The following is an 18,546-nucleotide window of genomic DNA, read 5'->3' as shown; positions in this document are numbered from 1 at the left end:
GTGCGTAGACAGCCCGTCAGATTTTGTTTGCGCACTTGATAAGAACCCAAAACGTAGTGCGCATTAGATTCACGTTTATCATTTCAAGCAATTCTGCAAATTTCGGGTAGGTTTTGTGCCACCTTGAGCGACTCCTGAGTCCTGAGCAGTATAGAGGCTAGACTAGAGCCTGTACGTGATGACATCATTCGGGTAGCAAGCAAGGAAGTTGTTTAGCAACAAGGTTTAGAATCAAGCTCAGCCGACAGCTACGAAGTATCACGAGGAGCAACCTCTCGCATAAGTCAATGAAGAACTAGATGTGACAGATTGAAGGGCACTCTTTCCTTTATATGATTGTTCTAGACCTGGCGTTTCACTGCCAAAGTGTATCAGCGACGTTATAACGCCCCATCCACAGCGCTTGGCTAATATACCACTTCCCATTACAAAAAAAACCCCAAAAATATACCAAACCCCCTCCCTACACAACACAAGGTCCTATAAAGATGTTCAAACGCCTCGTCGTCCTAATCTTCAATGTCATCTTCCCACCAGCCGCGGTGTTCCTGTTAACGGGCTTCGGGGCCGACTTCGCCATGAACTGCTTCCTGTTCATCCTGGCTGTGATCCCGTCGCACATCCACGGCATGTACATCAGCTTCGTGTACTTCCGGCGCAAGAACAAGGTGCGGAAGGGGAGGTGGCCCGGCCGCCGGCGCGGGCTCATCTACAGCGACAAGGTGCAGAACGGCGGGGCGACGCGGGCGCAGCTCGAGGACATCCGGAGAAACGAAGAGGAGCGCGCGGCGGGGCGGAGGGACGGAAAGAAGGTCGCGAGGGAGTGGAAGAGGACGGCTTGAGATGCGCGTGTACGGCGGCCGGTGCGTGGTTTTGACGGGATGGTACCCACGGCATCTTATATGGCAGACGTGGTCGTACGAGTAGCAATTACACATCAATGGATTGAGTGATAGTCTTCAAAGTGTTATTCAAGAGAGTGCTTCTCTCGCGAAGTGCTCCATTTGCGCAACCAATGAACGGCCTCGGGGTTGTAATGCGAGGTCAAATGGAAAGGGCTCATCAGTAATTGATAAAAAGTGATATGTAGAGACATTATTCTGGAACTACAAGAAGTGAATAGTATATATACTTTATGCAATCCGGGGTCGGTGTCCGCCGAATATAACGAATGCTTAAAACCCGAGCAGTTGCCTGAACGCCGTGCCATTATTTAAATACAGCCATTTCCTAAAAATCGTGCTTCGTTATATCTACTTCCCGTTGCAATGTCGTTTGTATTATATTGACATCAAGTTATGGCACTCTTTGGGATCTGGTGATGTGGCTTGTCGATTATCCGATGGGAGATTCGTGTAGAAGTGCCAAAACCATCCACCCTTTTTCGCGACAAGAGCTGGATCACCTATCTTGGGATCGATCCCTCGGGTACGCACTTGAGGGCTCCACGACAATTTGGGGAATATCATCGAGACTTATGCTGGGCAGCCTGGGAAATGGTATTCTCGATGAGTTGGACGAATTTCGCGATAACCTGTTTGACGTGGATGACCGAGCCCCCAAGTCGCCTTCCGCTCCAATACTATCCACCATGTCGGCGACTTGAGCATTGAGGCTTTGGTCGCGTGCGTCTGATGGACCAGTGTATCCCGGTGGTGGCTCGTTGAAGCTCACAGGTGTCGTCGCCCCCGAGCGTGTATCGTCCAGGTCGACATCGTCATATCTCGGGGGGTCGTGTGTGGGAATTTCGAAGTCGCCCAAATCTGCCTCCCCAATTATCTCGGGGCTAGACCCAGCAGTGCCTCCACTGTGCTGAGTAGATAACCTTCTTGGTGTAGCTGCGGCAGATCTCGAGCCTGGTACCTCCAAGTCCTGTGCGCTGTCGAAACTTAACAATGAGCTGGCACTTCGTTCCCGTCGATGTGATATTGCGGAGGGTGACCTGGTAGATAACGAGATGCTAGCGGCGTCGGAGAGGAGTCCCACCCTCTCACTTTCCTGACTATTCGCTCGTAGTCTTGTTCCGTCATGTCTCGCCACGCCCAGTCCTTCATAGCTGACACTCGACACAGCTCGCTCACGTTGATTCCTGAGGCGCTGTTGCTCTTCGCGCAGGTCCGAGACTGTGTTGGACTGGCTTGCAACTCTTGCGCGCTCGTTCAGGTCTCTCAAAGCGACAGAATCGCCCCGCTGTCTGGCGTCTCGTCGCAACTGCCTGCGTTCCTCTCGATCGGCGATCTGGCTCCGCCTGGCGACGCGGATTTGATACATGGTCTCCATCTCATCCTCGCGCAGGGCTTCGTGTTCTTCGGCAGTCGGCATTTCCAGGACGACATCAACACCACCTCGCTCACCCTCCCGACCCAGGACTTGTTCATTGTCGTTTGGCTTGGTCCGGTAAACCGGCAGAGTCATGATGGAGCGCACCGAGGTGTTCCTGTCCACGGTGGTGGTCTCGTTGTTTCCATTCCTATTCGACTGCGCAGCGGCATTGCTGCCCGCCCGGGCGCTCCGGCTTGTGCCTGATGTAGAGTCGTCGTTTCCGCTTGTTTGCGAATATGCGTATCGTTTCGAAGGTCCCTTTCTCGACTTTTTATTCTTCCTGACTTTGATGTATGCGTATATCACTGCCATTACAAAAATGGCACCGGCGCAACATGAGACAATCTAGAGCGAGGAAGAGGCGATTAGTGGGGGAACTCGGCAGGTTTGACGGGAATAGTCTGCGGGGGACGTACAATTACGACTGTGCTGGGCTTGTTTGTGTTGTTTGTGTTATTACCCGACCCGAGAGCGCGCTTCTCGAACCCAATACCGCCCAACCGCGTCGGCATGCCTATCCTGTAGGGAATATGCATGGTGGTTGTATGACGTGCTGAATGAGCGACGATGATTGAGAGGGTATCCAGATGCCAAATGCTGGCCTAAGCGTCCGCCCGGAGAAAAGAAGAAAGAAAAACAAAAACGACGCGGGAAGAATGGAGGGGGCCGATTAACGTCAAAGGTGTCCGTACTCTGTGATGCGTGATCCGTATTCTGTGATCCGTCCTGCACCTCGACAGGTTACAGTGCCGGGTCTAAGCAAGTAGTCTCTCAGGGTATCCGCTGATGGCGTCACTGGGCGGGTCCGTCGCAATGAGCAAGCACAATATCAAGTCGCGATGTTTTCCAGGTCTGTCGCTCGCAGATAAGCATATGGCTGGACACAGACGACGAAGAAAGAGAAGGCAAGTTCAAGTGTAGAGGTTGCCTTGCAGGCGTGCGTCTGCCAGGCGGCGATCAGCCCGCGCCCAACTATTAACGTAACTAAATTGTAGTGGCTGCGGAGAGGCGGGATGCACAGCAACGGAATGGACGCATGTACCTTGGTCAATGGGGGATAGACATGGGCATGGCCAAGGGCATGGGATGCGCCGGGGGCCTCGTGTTGTAGCCTCTAGCCAAGCCGTACAGTATGTATGCAAGTATGTTCTCATATATATCCACTTGCGCTACAAGCAAGCCGCTCTTCCTGAACCCTGGATTTCAAGCTCAAGCGCCTTGGCAACCAGTAGGAACGAGACGCCCTGTGACAGCTGCAATCGACAATCGACAATAGCTTAGACACAGTAGAAGTATCGCAGCGTGCCGGAGATAAAGAGTGCAAAGATGCTGAGGGAGTCCCACTTTTTTCTGCTTCTTTTTTTCCTCCTCCTTTTTTCCCCTGTAGAGAGAGGAGGCTGGAGGCGTTGTTGTCGTTGTCAGACGAAACGCTATGTGGACAATGTCAGATTTTGGTTGTTCACCTAAACGACGATCTTGCCGAATGGCATTCCAGCATGGGAAAACCGGGGGACTCCAATATCCCTGTCGCCGTCTGGGAAGAAGCAGGCGAGGACAGGCGTGGGCAGGCCCTGCGGTGAGTTGGCAGCAAATACCACCATGTACCAGCCACTAAGTTAGCGTCGGAGGCGCACCATTCTGATGTCTGCCCTCCGTACGGATCCGTACACACACTTAAGTTACATGCTAGTCTAACAGAATACTTTTGTCGAGGCTCGGCTTCTTGGTGCCGCGTAATAATATCAAGCCATCTCCAGATTCTGCCATCTCGGCATCAAGCGACGATAGAGTCCACCAAGTTCATGGTTGGGTCGTTCAACCAACCAGGTTGAATGTACCGTTATCCTTCAACACATACGCTGTCGACCAATAATGTCATCATCTGCTTGTCTCAGTCTCATGTTGTGGCTGCATGTTTGCCGTCACACACACGGAGAGAACCCGAACCAAACCACTCGGATCGCGCCTTTGGTTTGTCCGTGTAAGAAAGTCGTCCTCCAGGATCTGCACATACCCTATCCCTTGGGAGTACATAACCAGTCTCAACTAAACCACTTGTACGTGCAAAGCCAGCAAGCTTCGTTCGCATCTGCCTTGCCTTGTTTCGAATCCTCTCTCCCCATCCGGACCGCAAAAGCTCCTATACAACGCGACGGCGGGTGCGCACAAACAGACACGGACACGGACAGAATTACACTACCAGAACATATATGGCGGGCGCCCATCGCATGGGGATGAGCCCGCTGCAGACTGCTATTTCTAGCACAGTTTCCCCGCCGCTAACGTTAGCTGACCCATTGCCACCAAAAGTCAAGCGCTTAAAAACATCATGATCTAGAAAGTATTTGAGTAATTAATGCACCCGCATTCGCGTTCGAAGGTACAGCGATGCATGCGTGACTCCGAGAGCAGACATGCACTGTAGCCTGCGGTAATGCACACGCCTGCCGTGGCGCCCCGTGAGGCAGTGAGAGGGCAAAGGACCCAGGCATCGCATGTGGTCGTGGCTGAACAAAATCTGATCAGCCAGCACCGCCTCGATCATATGCAGAACATCAAATCACCGTCGCACCCAAACAAAGTGCCCCCAAGGGTCTCGAGCCACGGCGTCACAATGGCGATGTCGAGAGCATCCGACCTGGATGCCCTTTATCAAACCCTGAAGGGCTCATTGCCCGTGGGGTCCGAAAAGCCGTCAATCAAGAAGCCTTCATTTCCTGGACCCCAAACTTGTTTGCTCTTGGTACTCGTACCTGCAGATCATCGCAACATTGCTGGTGGGTCCCCATCGTCAGGTCTCAGCTAACAGTGAGACACACACACACAGCAACAAAATGATGCCTGGGCCGCTTATAAGCTGACCATTTGATTAGCGCATTAAGATCTTGCCCATTCTGAGCCAATCAGGTTTGTTCTTTGGCGAATGTTCTTCTTTGCCTTGGCCATTGTCACGATGTATACCACCGACGACTTTGCAGCACGTTCACCCGTTCGGGGATCCGGGCTCATATCATCCTCCCGAGAAGAAACTACAAACAAATGCCGAGGTTGCCGGAAACGTAGTAACTTAGGGCTGAAGGAGCCTGGAGCATGATCCATAATCCGTATCCGAGCTCCACAGCCGTGATTAACAGCCTGATTGATGACCTCACCTCCAACAATCCTCCATTCAGCAGACTGTTTTCCAACTACTTTTACAGATAGAGAGGAAACTGAGGGCATTCGCAACATCTCTTTTTAGCTGCGTCTCATTGGAAAAGCTTCTCTTGTTTTGGTGTAGCGACAAGTTGCAGCCGCCCCCAGTCAATCAACGCGGCTAAGCCAGATTGTCCAATCAGTCAAAATATCCATCTTTCGGCGCTGCCTACTCAAATAAAACTAGGCAATGTTACCCTCAGCGTGCGGTGCGGGGGCGCTTCACTGCAATCTTTAAGCCCCACAAAGGAAACGGCGCGTTCCGATGTCTAACGGTAATATGTCAGACGGATTGATCCTCTCACGATTGACTCCTAGTATTCCACCAACTCAGCGCTCACGACATTGCAAAGCTGTGCGATCCGGTGACACCAACATGTTCTAGTTCTATCAGTAGGAATCATGCACGCAAAAATATCCGGGGCCCGGTAACCCTGTCTTTGCGCCTGATCACTGTGACATATCCAAAGGGTCGCCCACGGCTGTCAGAGCTCCGCACTGCAGCGATTTCATTTAAAGTTGGGATGTAGTAGCCGATCTAGCCACACGGCCAGCCAGACTCGAATTGCCTAACCTTAGATCGTGGGGGCGAGGCAACGTCGAAATCCTTTGGGCAGACAATCGGGTCACCGGCTCCGGATACGGTCTCACCTACGAGGCTTAGCCGAGTATGCCTGCTAGACCTTGTACCGTGAGAATTTGACTGCCACGACTCATTCTCCCCTTCGTTTTCTGACAGCACCACTACCCATCGAGTGCTCCAATATGCCCGGCCGGAACGGTATCACTAGCGGAGGTTTTGAGGCTGCCCTAAGTATACGGAGACATATGGGAAGCCCCGCGCTGGTCTATGTAACAAACCTGCATCTAACAATCTTGACAATCGCGATCCGAGTGTTGTTGTGAACGGCGACTTTGTTTTGATTGCCAGAGTTGCAAGCTCGACTGGTCGCGAAAAACATTGGCCATACTTGAAATCGGCGATCACCCAGAAAGTGATATGCCTGATTGCCACATCTATTTACCAAGGCTGCATGGCGATAGATTCGGTGATCATCTACAGAATTGCGATATCAGATTCCACTCAAACTGCCTTTGCAGGATCGCCTCGATCAAGAACATTCAAAGACCTACCTAACCAGTGTTTGAGCCTGTAGACCAGAGACTGTTTGTCTTTAACAACTACGTCTACTCTACCTACAAGCATCATCATCTCCCGTTGGTCGTACGAACATGGCCGCATTGCATTTCCATAATTGAACGACCATATCTCCAGCTTGAGCAGTCGACGCAACCATTCCGATCAGGCAGTCTGTGAAGAGGCAGAATCGGTGAGTCCCGACAAGGCAGTCCATATTGATCTCAAAACGTTAGGTCGGACTGCCGCGGCGGAATCAGCGGACCGCTGGGCGTTAAACCTGTAGTACCGACCACTGCATTTGACTTCCTCGATGACACAAATTGTAGCCCAATCATCGTCATTATATTCCGTAATAAGGGTCATGTACTGTTCGGTAAGCGCCCTGAAGCTCTGTAGCTGAGCTGCTCTGGAGTAATGCTTGCTCCAAGAGTGCCGCCACTCTTGGTCTGTCCGAAAGGACCTCGTGAGTGAGTTATAGTCTGTACCCACCTCGACAGCTATGCCTGTTATCAGCCCAAGTGCTGTAATAGTCGAGTTAATGACGGTGAGCTGAAAGTTGTTTCCGAATGCGTCGACCAGATGGGGCTAGTGAGAGATTACTTACATTCGGACTTTTCGGAAAAGCCTCTTTGTGGCTATCTGTCAAGGTCTGTTGTGCTGCACCAGCGAACCTGATTATCTCGGAATGTTTTTGCTTGATACCAGGCTCTAGTATACTAATGAAATCACTCGCAGCCTCTTCAGCGGGATCTGCAAAGGCCTTTCAACCAGACTCCTTGCGGACTTCATATCTGTTCGTCTCATACACATACTTGACCATATCAACCCAGAGTCGCCACTGGTAAGAACTCTCTGCGAACCACTCATCGAATTCCCTTTCAAACGGATCCAGGGGAATGCATATCGTCGAGGACTTCTCCGCCATCTCGGCGAGCAGTTGTGTCTGCCAGTTCATCCACCTATGGGCCATGTTTTGGAACAGTTCGTTACGTGCGGAAGGGAAATCTTCAACACCAAACCAGACAAGGACAATTGTTGCGGGTCTATATGTGAAAGTCATCAAGGCAACCTGTCTGTTACGTTCCGTATATCTTTTTGGTTGTTACATATCACATCGATCACACACAAAGCGACAACGACAGAGATCGCAGATGCCGCAGCGCGAGGCACAAGTTGCGGTGAACTGGGACGTTGAAACTGTTAATCGTCATGGCTGTCTTCGGATAATCTTGTCTAAGTTCCAGAGCGATGCCATCTCAGCCATAAAGCAACATGGGAAGAATCGTCGCGTTATCCTCGTAAGGAACGGCCACGTGTGGAATAGCGCGACATGTCTTGGTTTCGCCCTGAATGAAATTGGATCCAGAGTCGCGCGAAGCAGGTTGTATAAGTCGCTAGCCTTCAGGGTCAGGATGCGGATAGGATCATCACCGGCCGGAAGTGGCGTGTACTGAGATTCTAATTTCCCAACGACATCTCAGCTACAGGTTATCGGGCAATCAGGGAGGTTCTTTGAGCAAGAAGAATGGTATCCGCAAGGAGCCAACCCGAGAGATGCAGATCTTGGCTTTCGTCCCTACACATGGGCAACGAACAACTTATCCATACCGCAGGTCGAGCATCTTCTCGTTGGCTGTCCCTCCTCTACGTGCCTGAACAGGAAATCCATTCAGCTGATTCGTCAAACTTTGACTTCGAAGTTCATTATCATGCCAAGCCGATATCGCACCAAAGGATCACCTTGCGACAAGCCGATTGCCTCGGGCGTGTCTAGCCACACGCAGGTTCCGTACTACACCCTGTTGTTGGCGACGGTCTTGCTAATTACGTACAGGCGGCACGCTGCCTATAGCTCACTAACAGGTGTTGCCCCGTTTTACAGATGCGATCGTTCTATATCAAGTGGTTATTGATAGTTATACACGTATAGATCCATATAAACGAGTATCCCAGGATGCAATAACTTTGATGCAGGTATGTTGGGTCTAGCGAGGTTTAATCCGTATAGATGAGCGTCTTGCCATGTGGAGTTGACTTATGGAATTGCACTGTTCCTTCGTCGCCTGGGTATGATATCATTGCCCACTGACTCCAGTGCAAATTTAGGAATCGATATTCCACGGCTCAAGAGTTTTCCAGAAGAAGCTTTCCTCATAACGAATAGCGTTCGTGAGTCTTTTATCTCAGAATTCGGCGACAGTACTTTTTGCAATGTGAAAGTGTCGCCATTTGCGGGGTGAATAGCGGTGTATTGTACGAGTACTGGCGGAAACTGCGGAGGTCGAGATCCAAGAAGGGCCGTCAACCTGATTGGTTCGGAGTCGAAAGGCCACTGCAGTGGGTGACAATTTTTGATATCTCGCATGGGTATTGGACTGCACCTACAGTACCTTTTGTACCTTTAACACGATTGTAGTTAATGATCAATAGGCGCCAAAAAAACTATGTAACCGTAAGACGCGAACCATGAACTGCCCCTGGTTGATTCTGCGATCTAGTGAAATAACCTGGAGACAAGCCTCGCCGGCCGGCTATCGCCAACACATCCTGACATGCTGAGAACTGACTATCGTTTGTGTAAGCACCAGGTCACTCAGAAACCGTTCGACTGCCTGCGTCAAAAGCCCAAGTAAGCAATGCATTGCATGTTGATCGCCCAGCGCCAGAAATTTGCGATCCCGGCCACTCCGTTCTGTTTTTCTTTTTTCTTTTCTTTCCTCTCCTTTTCTTTCTTTTTCTTTCCCCACATCAATCGCTGAACCAATTAACTGGCACATGACCGCAATTATGCGGAAGTGGGCCATAGTATCAGAGTGGGAGGAGCACAAAGGGAGGATTACTGATCTGTACTGGCGCGATGATATGCCGTTGATAGAGGTTGCGAGTGTCATGGGCACAGAACACGGATTTCACGCTACGTACGCGTTCATCGTCACGCTTCTCGATCCCCGATGGGTCCATTCGGTGTCAAGAAAACTATCGAGCTGACTACTTTCGTAGGCCCAAAATGTACAAAGCAAGATTCAAGGTGCGTGCTACTACGACTTTCATCGTGCTGCACATCGGCTGAAGCCTGAATGCGTGAACAGATGTGGGGTTTGAGGAAGAATCTTAGCCAGAGAAAACGTAGCCGGGTTTTGAACGCAGCCTCGCAACCGGGATGCCCTGCCGCATCTCTTGCATTATGTCGCCGCGAGCTCGCTACGGCCAGGTTGGACCAGAAAGTGGAATGTTCGCGACGACAATTAATTCCAGGGCCGTCTTCACGGCCAAAGCCTGTAACGACATTACCAGGACTGTCAGTCTCTGTCCTGGAGGCACCGGATGAGCTAAGCGGTGCGGAAAAGTGCATCCGTTGCATTGTCGACTACACGCAAAACCGCCTCGAGACTGGGGCGTGGAAACCAAACAGATATAATATTTCCCAAGATACAGCTGCGCTGTGGTTCATGGAGACAAATCTAGTAATCAAGCTGTTGTTGCATGATCGCGCCTGGCCTCAAGCATTCGATTTACTAAGGATGTGTTTCTTGGAGTGCGAAGCAAGGCTTGATCGCCAAGAACCAGCTCTCATGCTTGCATTTTTGGTGAGCGCTCTCGGACTTCGAAGTGTCAGCCATGATCTATGTGCATCTTTACTAAGTCACGTTGCAAAAATGAGCTTTGTTAAACTAGGGCCCTCTCATCCCTTCAGCGTATTATTCTCTCAACTCATCAAATCACAATCGCACGGATCAAGTGATTGGTTGAGGGCAATGGCAGGCGCGCAACATGCTGCTATCCGGGAAAACACCAAGCCGTATGCTTACATCAGAAATATCTCCAACATCTCGACCATGCACAGCCTCAAAGCTTTGGTTAGCAGTGGCAAGCTGTCCTACACCGAAGCTGAAGTCCAATTTGCGGAAATGACGAGGGAAATGGTTTTTTTGGAAAACGCCGCGGACAACATCGCTTGGTTGTGCTGGGTTCGAATCAGTTGGGCAAGGATACGTTGTGAATTTGGCAAATATGACGAGGCGCAGGCACTGTTGGAGGGTCTCCCGGGCGAGCCTCTGAGCCAGGCCGTCTACCTAAGCAACGCCGTACCCGAAGATGTCCTAATGGCCCGGGGGAGAATTCTGCTAGGCCTGGGAAAAGATGAAGAATCAGCACAATCCTTCGAAAGAGCGCTTGCGGTCTGCGACGAGACTATGACATTTGAAAGCACCTGTGTTGCATGGGAACTATACACATATTATCTCACAAGAGGATCTACTAATAACGCACAGAATGCGAAGGCAGTCTTCCAGAAGTGTTTTCGGGGCGTTATTGGTGGATCGAAGAAACCTCGACTGCCTCCAGCTTCTAGCTTGGGGCAAATCTAGGTTAGGTATATCTACCCAATTACCAAAGGCCAACCAGTAGTCTAGTGTACCGGTTGTCTAGCGTATCAATGCGAATGCAAAGGTTATTGTCATCATCACCAGATGTAACATCGCCATAGTGAACAAGCAAGGTATAGGATGAGCCCGAAAACATATTTCACAGCGTGCGGACCATTTGATCCTGAGATGCTGCCGTGCCTGTGGCCAAGCAACTTGCGTTTTGTGATTTACACGATCAAACAAAGCAGGGGCACCACGAAGACTGTATAGGCTTACAGTTTATCCACAGACTTGAGCCGAGACGAAGTCACTCCCACCCCACATCGCAAACAGAGTCCCCGAATGATACCTGCAACCAATATGATATGGAAATCTGAGCTCTTTTTGGCTGATCACTGCAAACACGCTTTTAACCCAGTGCCCAAACTAGAAGCCTTGTCTCGCGACAAATACAGATCACATTTCGCTTTGCTGTTGAGCATATGATTGGTTGATTCACATGTTCATGGTGATGTGTCAGGAATGTGGATACTGCCGCAGTCACATTCCAGTGTTACCGCCGTTTGCGAGCAAGACAGCGACGGGTCAAGAACGTGATACCTGTGCTCAGGCAAAACATCAAACTGCAAGCAGTTCGAAAATTTCGTGTATACAAGGATTTTTTTCAGGTTAACTTGCTGCTTAGTACATCATTCAATGCTGCGTCTTCAATCTGTCATTTTCTAGTACTTTTGAGAACCTCTAATTATAGACACGGATAACGATCCCTGAAATATGCATCATGACCAGATTCGCGTTGGAACCTCTGCAAGATGAAGACTGGTCGAAATAGCTTTCCCTGCGCAACCGGCCGCGCTCAAAGCCTGGGCACCAATTTCATGATTACGTACAGACCGAGATAAAACGACTGAGACAGCTCAACCCGTGTCTAGAACTCACCAGAGCCCAGGGGATCAATTCAAAACGATATTACAACCCGGGCCCGGATCCAATAGTCCTAAGAGCACGTGTTAATGTCCGCGCAGAATGGAAAACGACAGGCATATGGAGGCCTCAGTTCGAATGCCTGATGAAGGGTGGTATCAGAGATGTAGGAAGCTGGGCGCACGAGGTCCAACAAGCATCGCCTGGCGACGCGCTTGAGGAAGGGGCCACACCACCACGTACGGACGCTCAGGTCACAAGATGGCGACGTAAAAAAATTGAGGGAATGAAGAATAGCAGCAGGAACAGCAGGCCGATCAACATGTTTCGCTGTCAGCTATCCAAAGCGCGAAAGGTTTTGGTGGATGGCTTGGATACGGAGTCGAGTGGGAGCAGTGCACAACGTTCTCTTAATGTCAGCTTGCAAGCTTATTGGCTTGCAAGAAACGACTGGGAGAGGAGGGGTATCTGGTTCGAGGCTTGGGGAGGGCTACCAGGCAATACATGGGCACATGAAATTCCAATTGAGGACTGGTATAAGGATAACGGCCATGTTGTCCAAACAGTTCCGAGAGTTCGACGGGCTAATCGGAGAAAAGTGGAGATTGGTGCAATGGGACGTTACCGCAGAAGGGCAAAGAAGTCCAGGTGTCGAGTGCAGTGGGCCGAGTACTTTGACGGCCTCAGCGTAGAAGTCTTGGGAAGGAAGACGACATTGGGACGAAACAATCGGCAGATCATCGTTCTAGATGGAAATTCCAAATATTAGAGGTACATCAGCAAGACAAGTCAACGTTCAAACCCGCCAGAGAAGGGAGGCTGCAGCATGAGTCGACAGCGCAAATATCAGAGCTCCTAGAGTCAGATTGCGCAGATGCAAATCAAACAGACAATCGTAGTCACTCAAACGTGAGGGAAGAAGAGAATTTATCCGTTGAGCAAAACGTCGCAGAGGCCGAGGTTTCTATGTGCCTAGGCCACAACTGTGCAGCCCATTCTGTTGTACCATGGGTCTGCGAACCGGGTGGAGCTTCTACGCACGAGCGATCTAATAATGAAATGCCAGGAACATTTCCGAGTGCTCTCTAGCTAAGCGATGAAATCTAAAAGTGGTAAATCGGATGCATAAGTTATTACTCTTATAAGTATAGTAAGGAATGTATCCAAGGTTACAAAACCCAGGCTAAGGTTTTCTTCGGTAATCATACATCGAATATATCAATCTCTATCTCTACCGGCCAATTGAAAATATGAAGAACGCAGGAACTCCGACCAAACAACGTCATCCAGAAGAAGCACCTAGTCTAGAGGTTTAACGCCAAGAGTGGATTGTAGATTCCTGTGGGCGAGAATGATGGTCATGTATCTCAACTCGCCTTTGCTATACCTAGGGGTATGAGCAAATACCATTACTCAATTAGACAGCCTAAGAGTACTAGAGGGAATTTATTAGCAGATACTCACTCATCTCAAAAGAGGCAGCAAATCTATGCACCGACTTGCAGGTGGCTCCTTCCTCTGGCTACTAAGTGGTCATTCCAGTTCACAGTCACTGCAAACGTTCGATTGTCGATCACATGCTTGGTTTGCCTAACGCACCATGTACCTAAATAAGAGGATAAGTATATATTACCTCTATTACATTTTGTTATCGCTTCTTATGAAAGCAAAGCGCTGGGGCTGATATCATTTACTAATTGCCTTCAATCAAAGAGATAAACCAGTCTCTCGCAGCATTTAGCCTAGTCTCGACATTATTCTCGAAAACGGCCAAATGAGAATGGAGACTTTGGACATTTCTTTGCATCTCCGTCGTAAGTTCCATACGTGACCACTATAAGATCAATAAGAACGATTTCTAACTAGATTCGCATAGTGCCTGACGTAGACTAGAAATTATACTATGTTCGTAATAAGAATCGATAGATTGAATTTAAAACAGTTTGAGACCATGCTTAGATTCCTGTCATAAACAGTTCTAAAGACTACATAGAGTGAAGTGATAATAAAAGTATTAAAGGTGATGTGTAAATGTAATAAAAGTGATGTATAAATGTAATAGAAGTGATGTAAAACATATGACAACCAATCTGAGACTGTTCTCAGACTGCTCTTATATATATTTCGAATAAATTACAAACGCGAAGTGATGTACGAATGTAGTAGAAGTAATGTGTAAATTTAATAGAATTGATTCATAAATGTCATAGAAGTGATCAAGAAATGTAAGGGGAGCGATGTGTAAATGTAATGGAAGTGATATAAAACATGACGTACTAGTCTGAGACCGTTTTTGAACTACTCTAATATATAATTTTAACAAATTGAGTAAAAGGAACCGATATATAAATATAATATAAGTAATGTTTAAATGTAAGGGAGGTGATGCAGAACACCTGACGCAATCAACACTTAGTGGGCTGCACCACGTAACCTTGAGTGTCTACACCGCAGAGTATTTAGACGTGCTGTGGGGCGTATTTTGCAATACCTCGAAACACTCGAAGCAATACTAGCTAGACAGCGTGCTCAGTGGCAATGAAATGCCAGCGGCGCGCAATAATAACGACGTTCTTTGCTCAAACAACTTTCTGACCGTAGCGAATATCGACCAAGCTTCTTATAACAAGGTTGGCCAAAACCCTTCGTACCATGCCGAGAGAATTTTCTAGATATCAAGAAACCTTTCGTCGACATGAAAATTCGAGCTCGCTAATAAATCACTGCCAAATGATTGTCCCTTTCTTCTTACCACAAACTGAATCTCTAGTCTTTAAAATCCCGAGTGCATATGGGAGTGTAACCGCTATTGACTAAGGTTCCGAACAAAACAAGAGTTGGATGATATTCCACCAGATCTAAAAACCTTTTCCATATGATGAAAGAAACATGGAACTTAGCCCGTTTACATTAAATACCATAGCCGACATTGAAAGTAGACACACTTGGTGATATGTATCGCTGCCTATGGGATGTAATAATGTAGGCAAAGCTGTGGTTTGGGCCAACGCGCACATGTGGTATAATTAGAGCACAGATAGCTATATCGAGAAGATGTAGGGATCAATCTCGGGGTTAATTCAAGCGCCAAGTCCGTAAAGAACCACTCTAGAGACGAATTATAACACGAGGGCTTCCCAGCTTACCTTGTCTGTGCCAGAGGCGGCAAGATTTGAACCACGGGGAAAACAGTTTAAGACAATTTCATTTCACCCCTATCTCATACTGGTGCTACGCGACAACGGCCTCCCGAGATCCGGTCTCGCGATCCAAATCAGAGTTCATTTAGTAATAGTGATTTATGTACAAGTGTGGTGGAAGGAGCGTAGCGATGTTCAGCACTAAACAGCAGTGCTTAGCACGTTCGCGTTAACCCGCGTGTCATGCCTTGCACTGCCATCAAAATCCATATTAAGTCCATCCCTCATACGCGGGCTATCATATACAATGTACAACTGTACAAATCTCGTCAGAAGTCTTGACCCTACTATAGCACTTTATATGCTATATGGACTTGAATAACTTACATTTGTTGTTCGTATAATACCATTGTACGTCATGATCTCTTCCTCACTGCCATCAGGAGAATATCCTCTGATCTGAGCGTGGGCCTGGTTGAGTTCCTTCAGAACAAAACCGCTACCTCCAGGGTTCTTGTGTCGATTTGTTCCTGCATTCCTTCCAAGTCGCTCTGATGCACCGCAAGAGGGTCCATCTTGTGTTGTTTTTCCTTTGAAGTACTGCGGTAGCCACTTTACAAGTAAAGGTCGCAGTGCTGGCACACATGCTGTCACAATAGCCAAGTTGGTCTCAATTCCGGCGCATGTTGGCCCCCATGAGTTGTTGAAATTAAACGCAGGATCCGTGAAGCTTTTCTGCATTATGGCAAGACGAATACAGCTGACTGTAGTGACACTGAAGATAGTTATTCGTAAACTAATCGTACATTCGCACAGCATGGAATTGACTTACACGCCACCTGCGAGGAATAAGACAATTAGGCCGATCTTCTGTGCAGTACGCATATTGAGTCCGATGAAGACACAGATTGGAATTGCCAATACCAGTACGTCGGTAGCAATTGTGATTGCACCTGATGCAACTGCAAACTGCACAAAATCTACAGAGTAGAGGGCTTCAACGTTTGGGTTCCATGCAGCTTCAATAGGAGATGTTTGGAAGATAACTACTATCACAAGAGCTACCATCTGTGCTAGGTTGACGAAGTTAACGACATAGATTGCCAGACGGATGTTCTTGTTATGACTGCTTATTCTTAGTAAGAAACCAAGGACAGATGTCTTCACCAGAGCCAGGATTGGGTTGTAAAAGATCTCCATTATGTATTCCCAAAGAAGAGCAGGGGCAGGATCGTGAGCTGGGACATCTGATGCAGGAAAGCCCACGTAGCCGTAACGAAAGTCTAGGAATTATCAGACAACTGTTCTGCTTGACCCCAACAAGAACACTCACACAAATACTCAGATACGATGTCTACAAGTTCAAAGATCTACGATCATCTTGCGTCAGAAATGTTTGATCGTGGTCATATTTAGCGGTGTTAACCAGTCGTACCATAGCTGCAGTCATCACCCAATCGTCTGTTCAAGAATTAGCGTTGGGAAAATGATTTAAGTCATCTTACATGCCTATGCCAATTTGTTTCGTACTTTGTCGACTGTACATCCGGAGGGAGTAGACCACAAAAGCAAAGACTACCCAAAAGATCGAGCACGCCAGCATCGACTGTTGTAGTGGCGTTGTCGGAATAGTAGATACATCTTGCCAGCGTGGGACAAGTGCCTGTGGAATGAGAGTCGGCGACATTGGAATATGGGTAACCGAGTCAAGGTAGAATGCTAGAAAAGAAAATACAAATCTCACTCTCAGTGCTACAACATATTTACTTACAAACAGGCAAAAATCATACAGTATCGTTGGACAACGTTGTCTACCGTTCGTGGCAATCTAGGCTTTTACATAGTGTCCTAAATTATTTGTCAGATTTCAGTCAAAGTGGTGAGTTAAGGCCAGCCAGGATGTGTGTTGGTTCCTGATTTACCGGTAGGTCCTTAATATGATGCAGGTTCCAGTAACCAGGCTGCTCTGTCTAGGATAATCTTCAATTAATTATCCACTACTGCACAGACTGGTACCATCCCACGGGAGCTTGGTGGTGAATATACATGTAGCGATACCATAACTACGGCTGAATAATAAATTGACAGACATTGGTTCTTGTCCTACTAGCGAGTGGCTACGACTTTCCAGAAGTTTGTTTCTCATGGTATAATCGAGACGATGTAATATACTTGGCAAATGAAATAAACATTCGTGATTGGATAGTGTGCCTAAGGGAGAGTCGTACAAGGGTCTAAAAGGTCGATGGGATCGGTTGGCCTCGCCTTGATGCAGCTTTGTTTGCTTACGTCTTAATCAATATCGACACGGCTATCCTAACACTGCCACTATTATATCCCAGTTTTTGATAGCGAGATAAACTCGCTTTTGATCATGGAGCTTATCATTGGTGAGTTCCGACCATGGTGCAGTTGGCACAAATTGTCCGAAGCATTAGCGTCAGAATGAAAAAGAAAATTAACAATCCAAATCTTCCAGCTCCGAGCTGTACGGTTCTGATATGTTCTTGTGCAATAAAAGAGTCGAGTACAAACAGTTGTCCGAATAAACGGTTAAGATGCCGAGGATTCTATGTAACTTGGCGGTCAGACTAAACCTAAGCCAGCCAGCTAATACCGTCACAAAACACGTTGGCTTCTAGCGGCTCTGAATTGAGAACAGCCAAACTACTCTGCTGGGCTGCTAGGAAAACGAATGCCCTTGCACGATACATTTCTTCAGGTCTTTTGAGCCTTGCTCGAAAGCTCATACAATCCGGACAACAAGTTGAGCAGGGCCGGCTTGTATGTCGCGTTCCGGGCGGGACTGATTCCTGATCAATATAGCGCCTGTTCTCAACCCTATCATTCCGACGAGAATTTTATATTGATCGGTCCTTTCTGTTGCACTGACACGCGTTGCAATGTTCATTGTCATTTCCGAATAGATTGGCAACGAGAACGACTGGCTAAGACTCGTCCCGACAGTTTGGAACCCGTTAGCTACTTGTGTCTTATTGGTGTGAAATAGTTCGACGATCCCATGCTTAATGTGCCATTCGGCTGGCCAATCTGCATTAGTCTCAATAAATGTCTCCGCCGAAGGCTCTTCGGTCAGGGATACCACAATTTGCAACAAGCGATTTATGTTCGCAGCATCAGATGCCAGACGCACCGCGCCCAGCAGAAACGATTTTGAGCCACAAACGTCCGTGGTGCCTTCGGAGAGCTATGTTACCAGTTGATACTAGACAAGTGTTGCAGTATTCTCAACACTGGATCAGACCAACGAATTCCTGCTTGGCACACAGTGTACTCGTACAGCCCACCATCTTTTTTCCCACGTTGTGTGGTTTGGTGGAGCTGCTTGATACTATAGTATCCACATGTCTTTTAATAGCGTACCGCTCCAGTTATGTATCCTGGGCCGCGGAACGGAGACATTATGATTCCCCGCTGGACTTTCAGGGCTCAACGC

At 48.3% G+C, this 18,546-nt stretch overlaps 8 protein-coding genes across 8 annotated transcripts; 4 read left to right on the top strand and 4 right to left on the bottom strand.

Annotated features, from left to right (window-relative positions):
• Positions 1-488: 488 nt before the first annotated feature.
• On the top strand, positions 489-842 carry BKA67DRAFT_664401 (uncharacterized protein; the record flags this gene model as incomplete). The annotated part of the gene is made up of 1 exon (XM_046108374.1): positions 489-842. The coding sequence occupies one exon, from the start codon at positions 489-491 to the stop codon at positions 840-842; it is 354 nt and encodes a 117-aa protein (XP_045951816.1).
• Positions 843-1,401: 559 nt separating this feature from the next.
• On the bottom strand, positions 1,402-2,858 carry BKA67DRAFT_541531 (uncharacterized protein; the record flags this gene model as incomplete). Its single annotated transcript, XM_046100951.1, has 2 exons — positions 1,402-2,667; positions 2,739-2,858. 2 exons carry the CDS (start codon positions 2,856-2,858, stop codon positions 1,402-1,404), a joined length of 1,386 nt encoding a protein of 461 aa, XP_045951815.1.
• Positions 2,859-4,658: 1,800 nt separating this feature from the next.
• On the top strand, positions 4,659-5,163 carry BKA67DRAFT_110235 (uncharacterized protein). Its single transcript, XM_046094879.1, has one exon. It carries the CDS (start codon positions 4,757-4,759, stop codon positions 5,126-5,128), a length of 372 nt encoding a protein of 123 aa, XP_045951814.1. The 5' UTR covers positions 4,659-4,756; the 3' UTR covers positions 5,129-5,163.
• Positions 5,164-6,820: 1,657 nt separating this feature from the next.
• On the bottom strand, positions 6,821-7,628 carry BKA67DRAFT_541530 (uncharacterized protein; the record flags this gene model as incomplete). Its single annotated transcript, XM_046100950.1, has 3 exons — positions 6,821-7,207; positions 7,263-7,374; positions 7,471-7,628. 3 exons carry the CDS (start codon positions 7,626-7,628, stop codon positions 6,821-6,823), a joined length of 657 nt encoding a protein of 218 aa, XP_045951813.1.
• Positions 7,629-9,228: 1,600 nt separating this feature from the next.
• On the top strand, positions 9,229-11,328 carry BKA67DRAFT_110133 (Clr5 domain-containing protein). Its single transcript, XM_046094877.1, has 3 exons — positions 9,229-9,576; positions 9,659-9,686; positions 9,748-11,328. The coding sequence occupies exons 1-3, from the start codon at positions 9,434-9,436 to the stop codon at positions 11,023-11,025; spliced, it is 1,449 nt and encodes a 482-aa protein (XP_045951812.1). The 5' UTR covers positions 9,229-9,433; the 3' UTR covers positions 11,026-11,328.
• A 612-nt stretch (positions 11,329-11,940) lies between these two features.
• Positions 11,941-12,821, top strand: BKA67DRAFT_110118 (uncharacterized protein). The gene has a single exon (XM_046094876.1). The coding sequence runs from the start codon at positions 12,095-12,097 to the stop codon at positions 12,716-12,718; it is 624 nt and encodes a 207-aa protein (XP_045951811.1). The 5' UTR covers positions 11,941-12,094; the 3' UTR covers positions 12,719-12,821.
• Positions 12,822-15,290: 2,469 nt separating this feature from the next.
• On the bottom strand, positions 15,291-16,776 carry BKA67DRAFT_664397 (uncharacterized protein; the record flags this gene model as incomplete). Its single annotated transcript, XM_046108373.1, has 6 exons — positions 15,291-15,404; positions 15,477-15,864; positions 15,922-16,372; positions 16,423-16,459; positions 16,525-16,550; positions 16,620-16,776. The coding sequence occupies 6 exons, from the start codon at positions 16,774-16,776 to the stop codon at positions 15,291-15,293; spliced, it is 1,173 nt and encodes a 390-aa protein (XP_045951810.1).
• Positions 16,777-17,835: 1,059 nt separating this feature from the next.
• BKA67DRAFT_541526 (uncharacterized protein) lies at positions 17,836-18,512 on the bottom strand (the record flags this gene model as incomplete). The annotated part of the gene is made up of 3 exons (XM_046100949.1): positions 17,836-18,297; positions 18,378-18,431; positions 18,474-18,512. 3 exons carry the CDS (start codon positions 18,510-18,512, stop codon positions 17,836-17,838), a joined length of 555 nt encoding a protein of 184 aa, XP_045951809.1.
• Positions 18,513-18,546: the final 34 nt, after the last annotated feature.

This window comes from Truncatella angustata (genome assembly GCF_020726525.1).
Source record: "Truncatella angustata strain MPI-SDFR-AT-0073 chromosome Unknown BKA67scaffold_11, whole genome shotgun sequence".
Lineage (NCBI taxonomy): Eukaryota > Fungi > Ascomycota > Sordariomycetes > Amphisphaeriales > Sporocadaceae > Truncatella > Truncatella angustata.
Note: the sequence above shows the minus strand (reverse complement) of the source record. Positions and strands in the feature narration are given on the sequence as shown.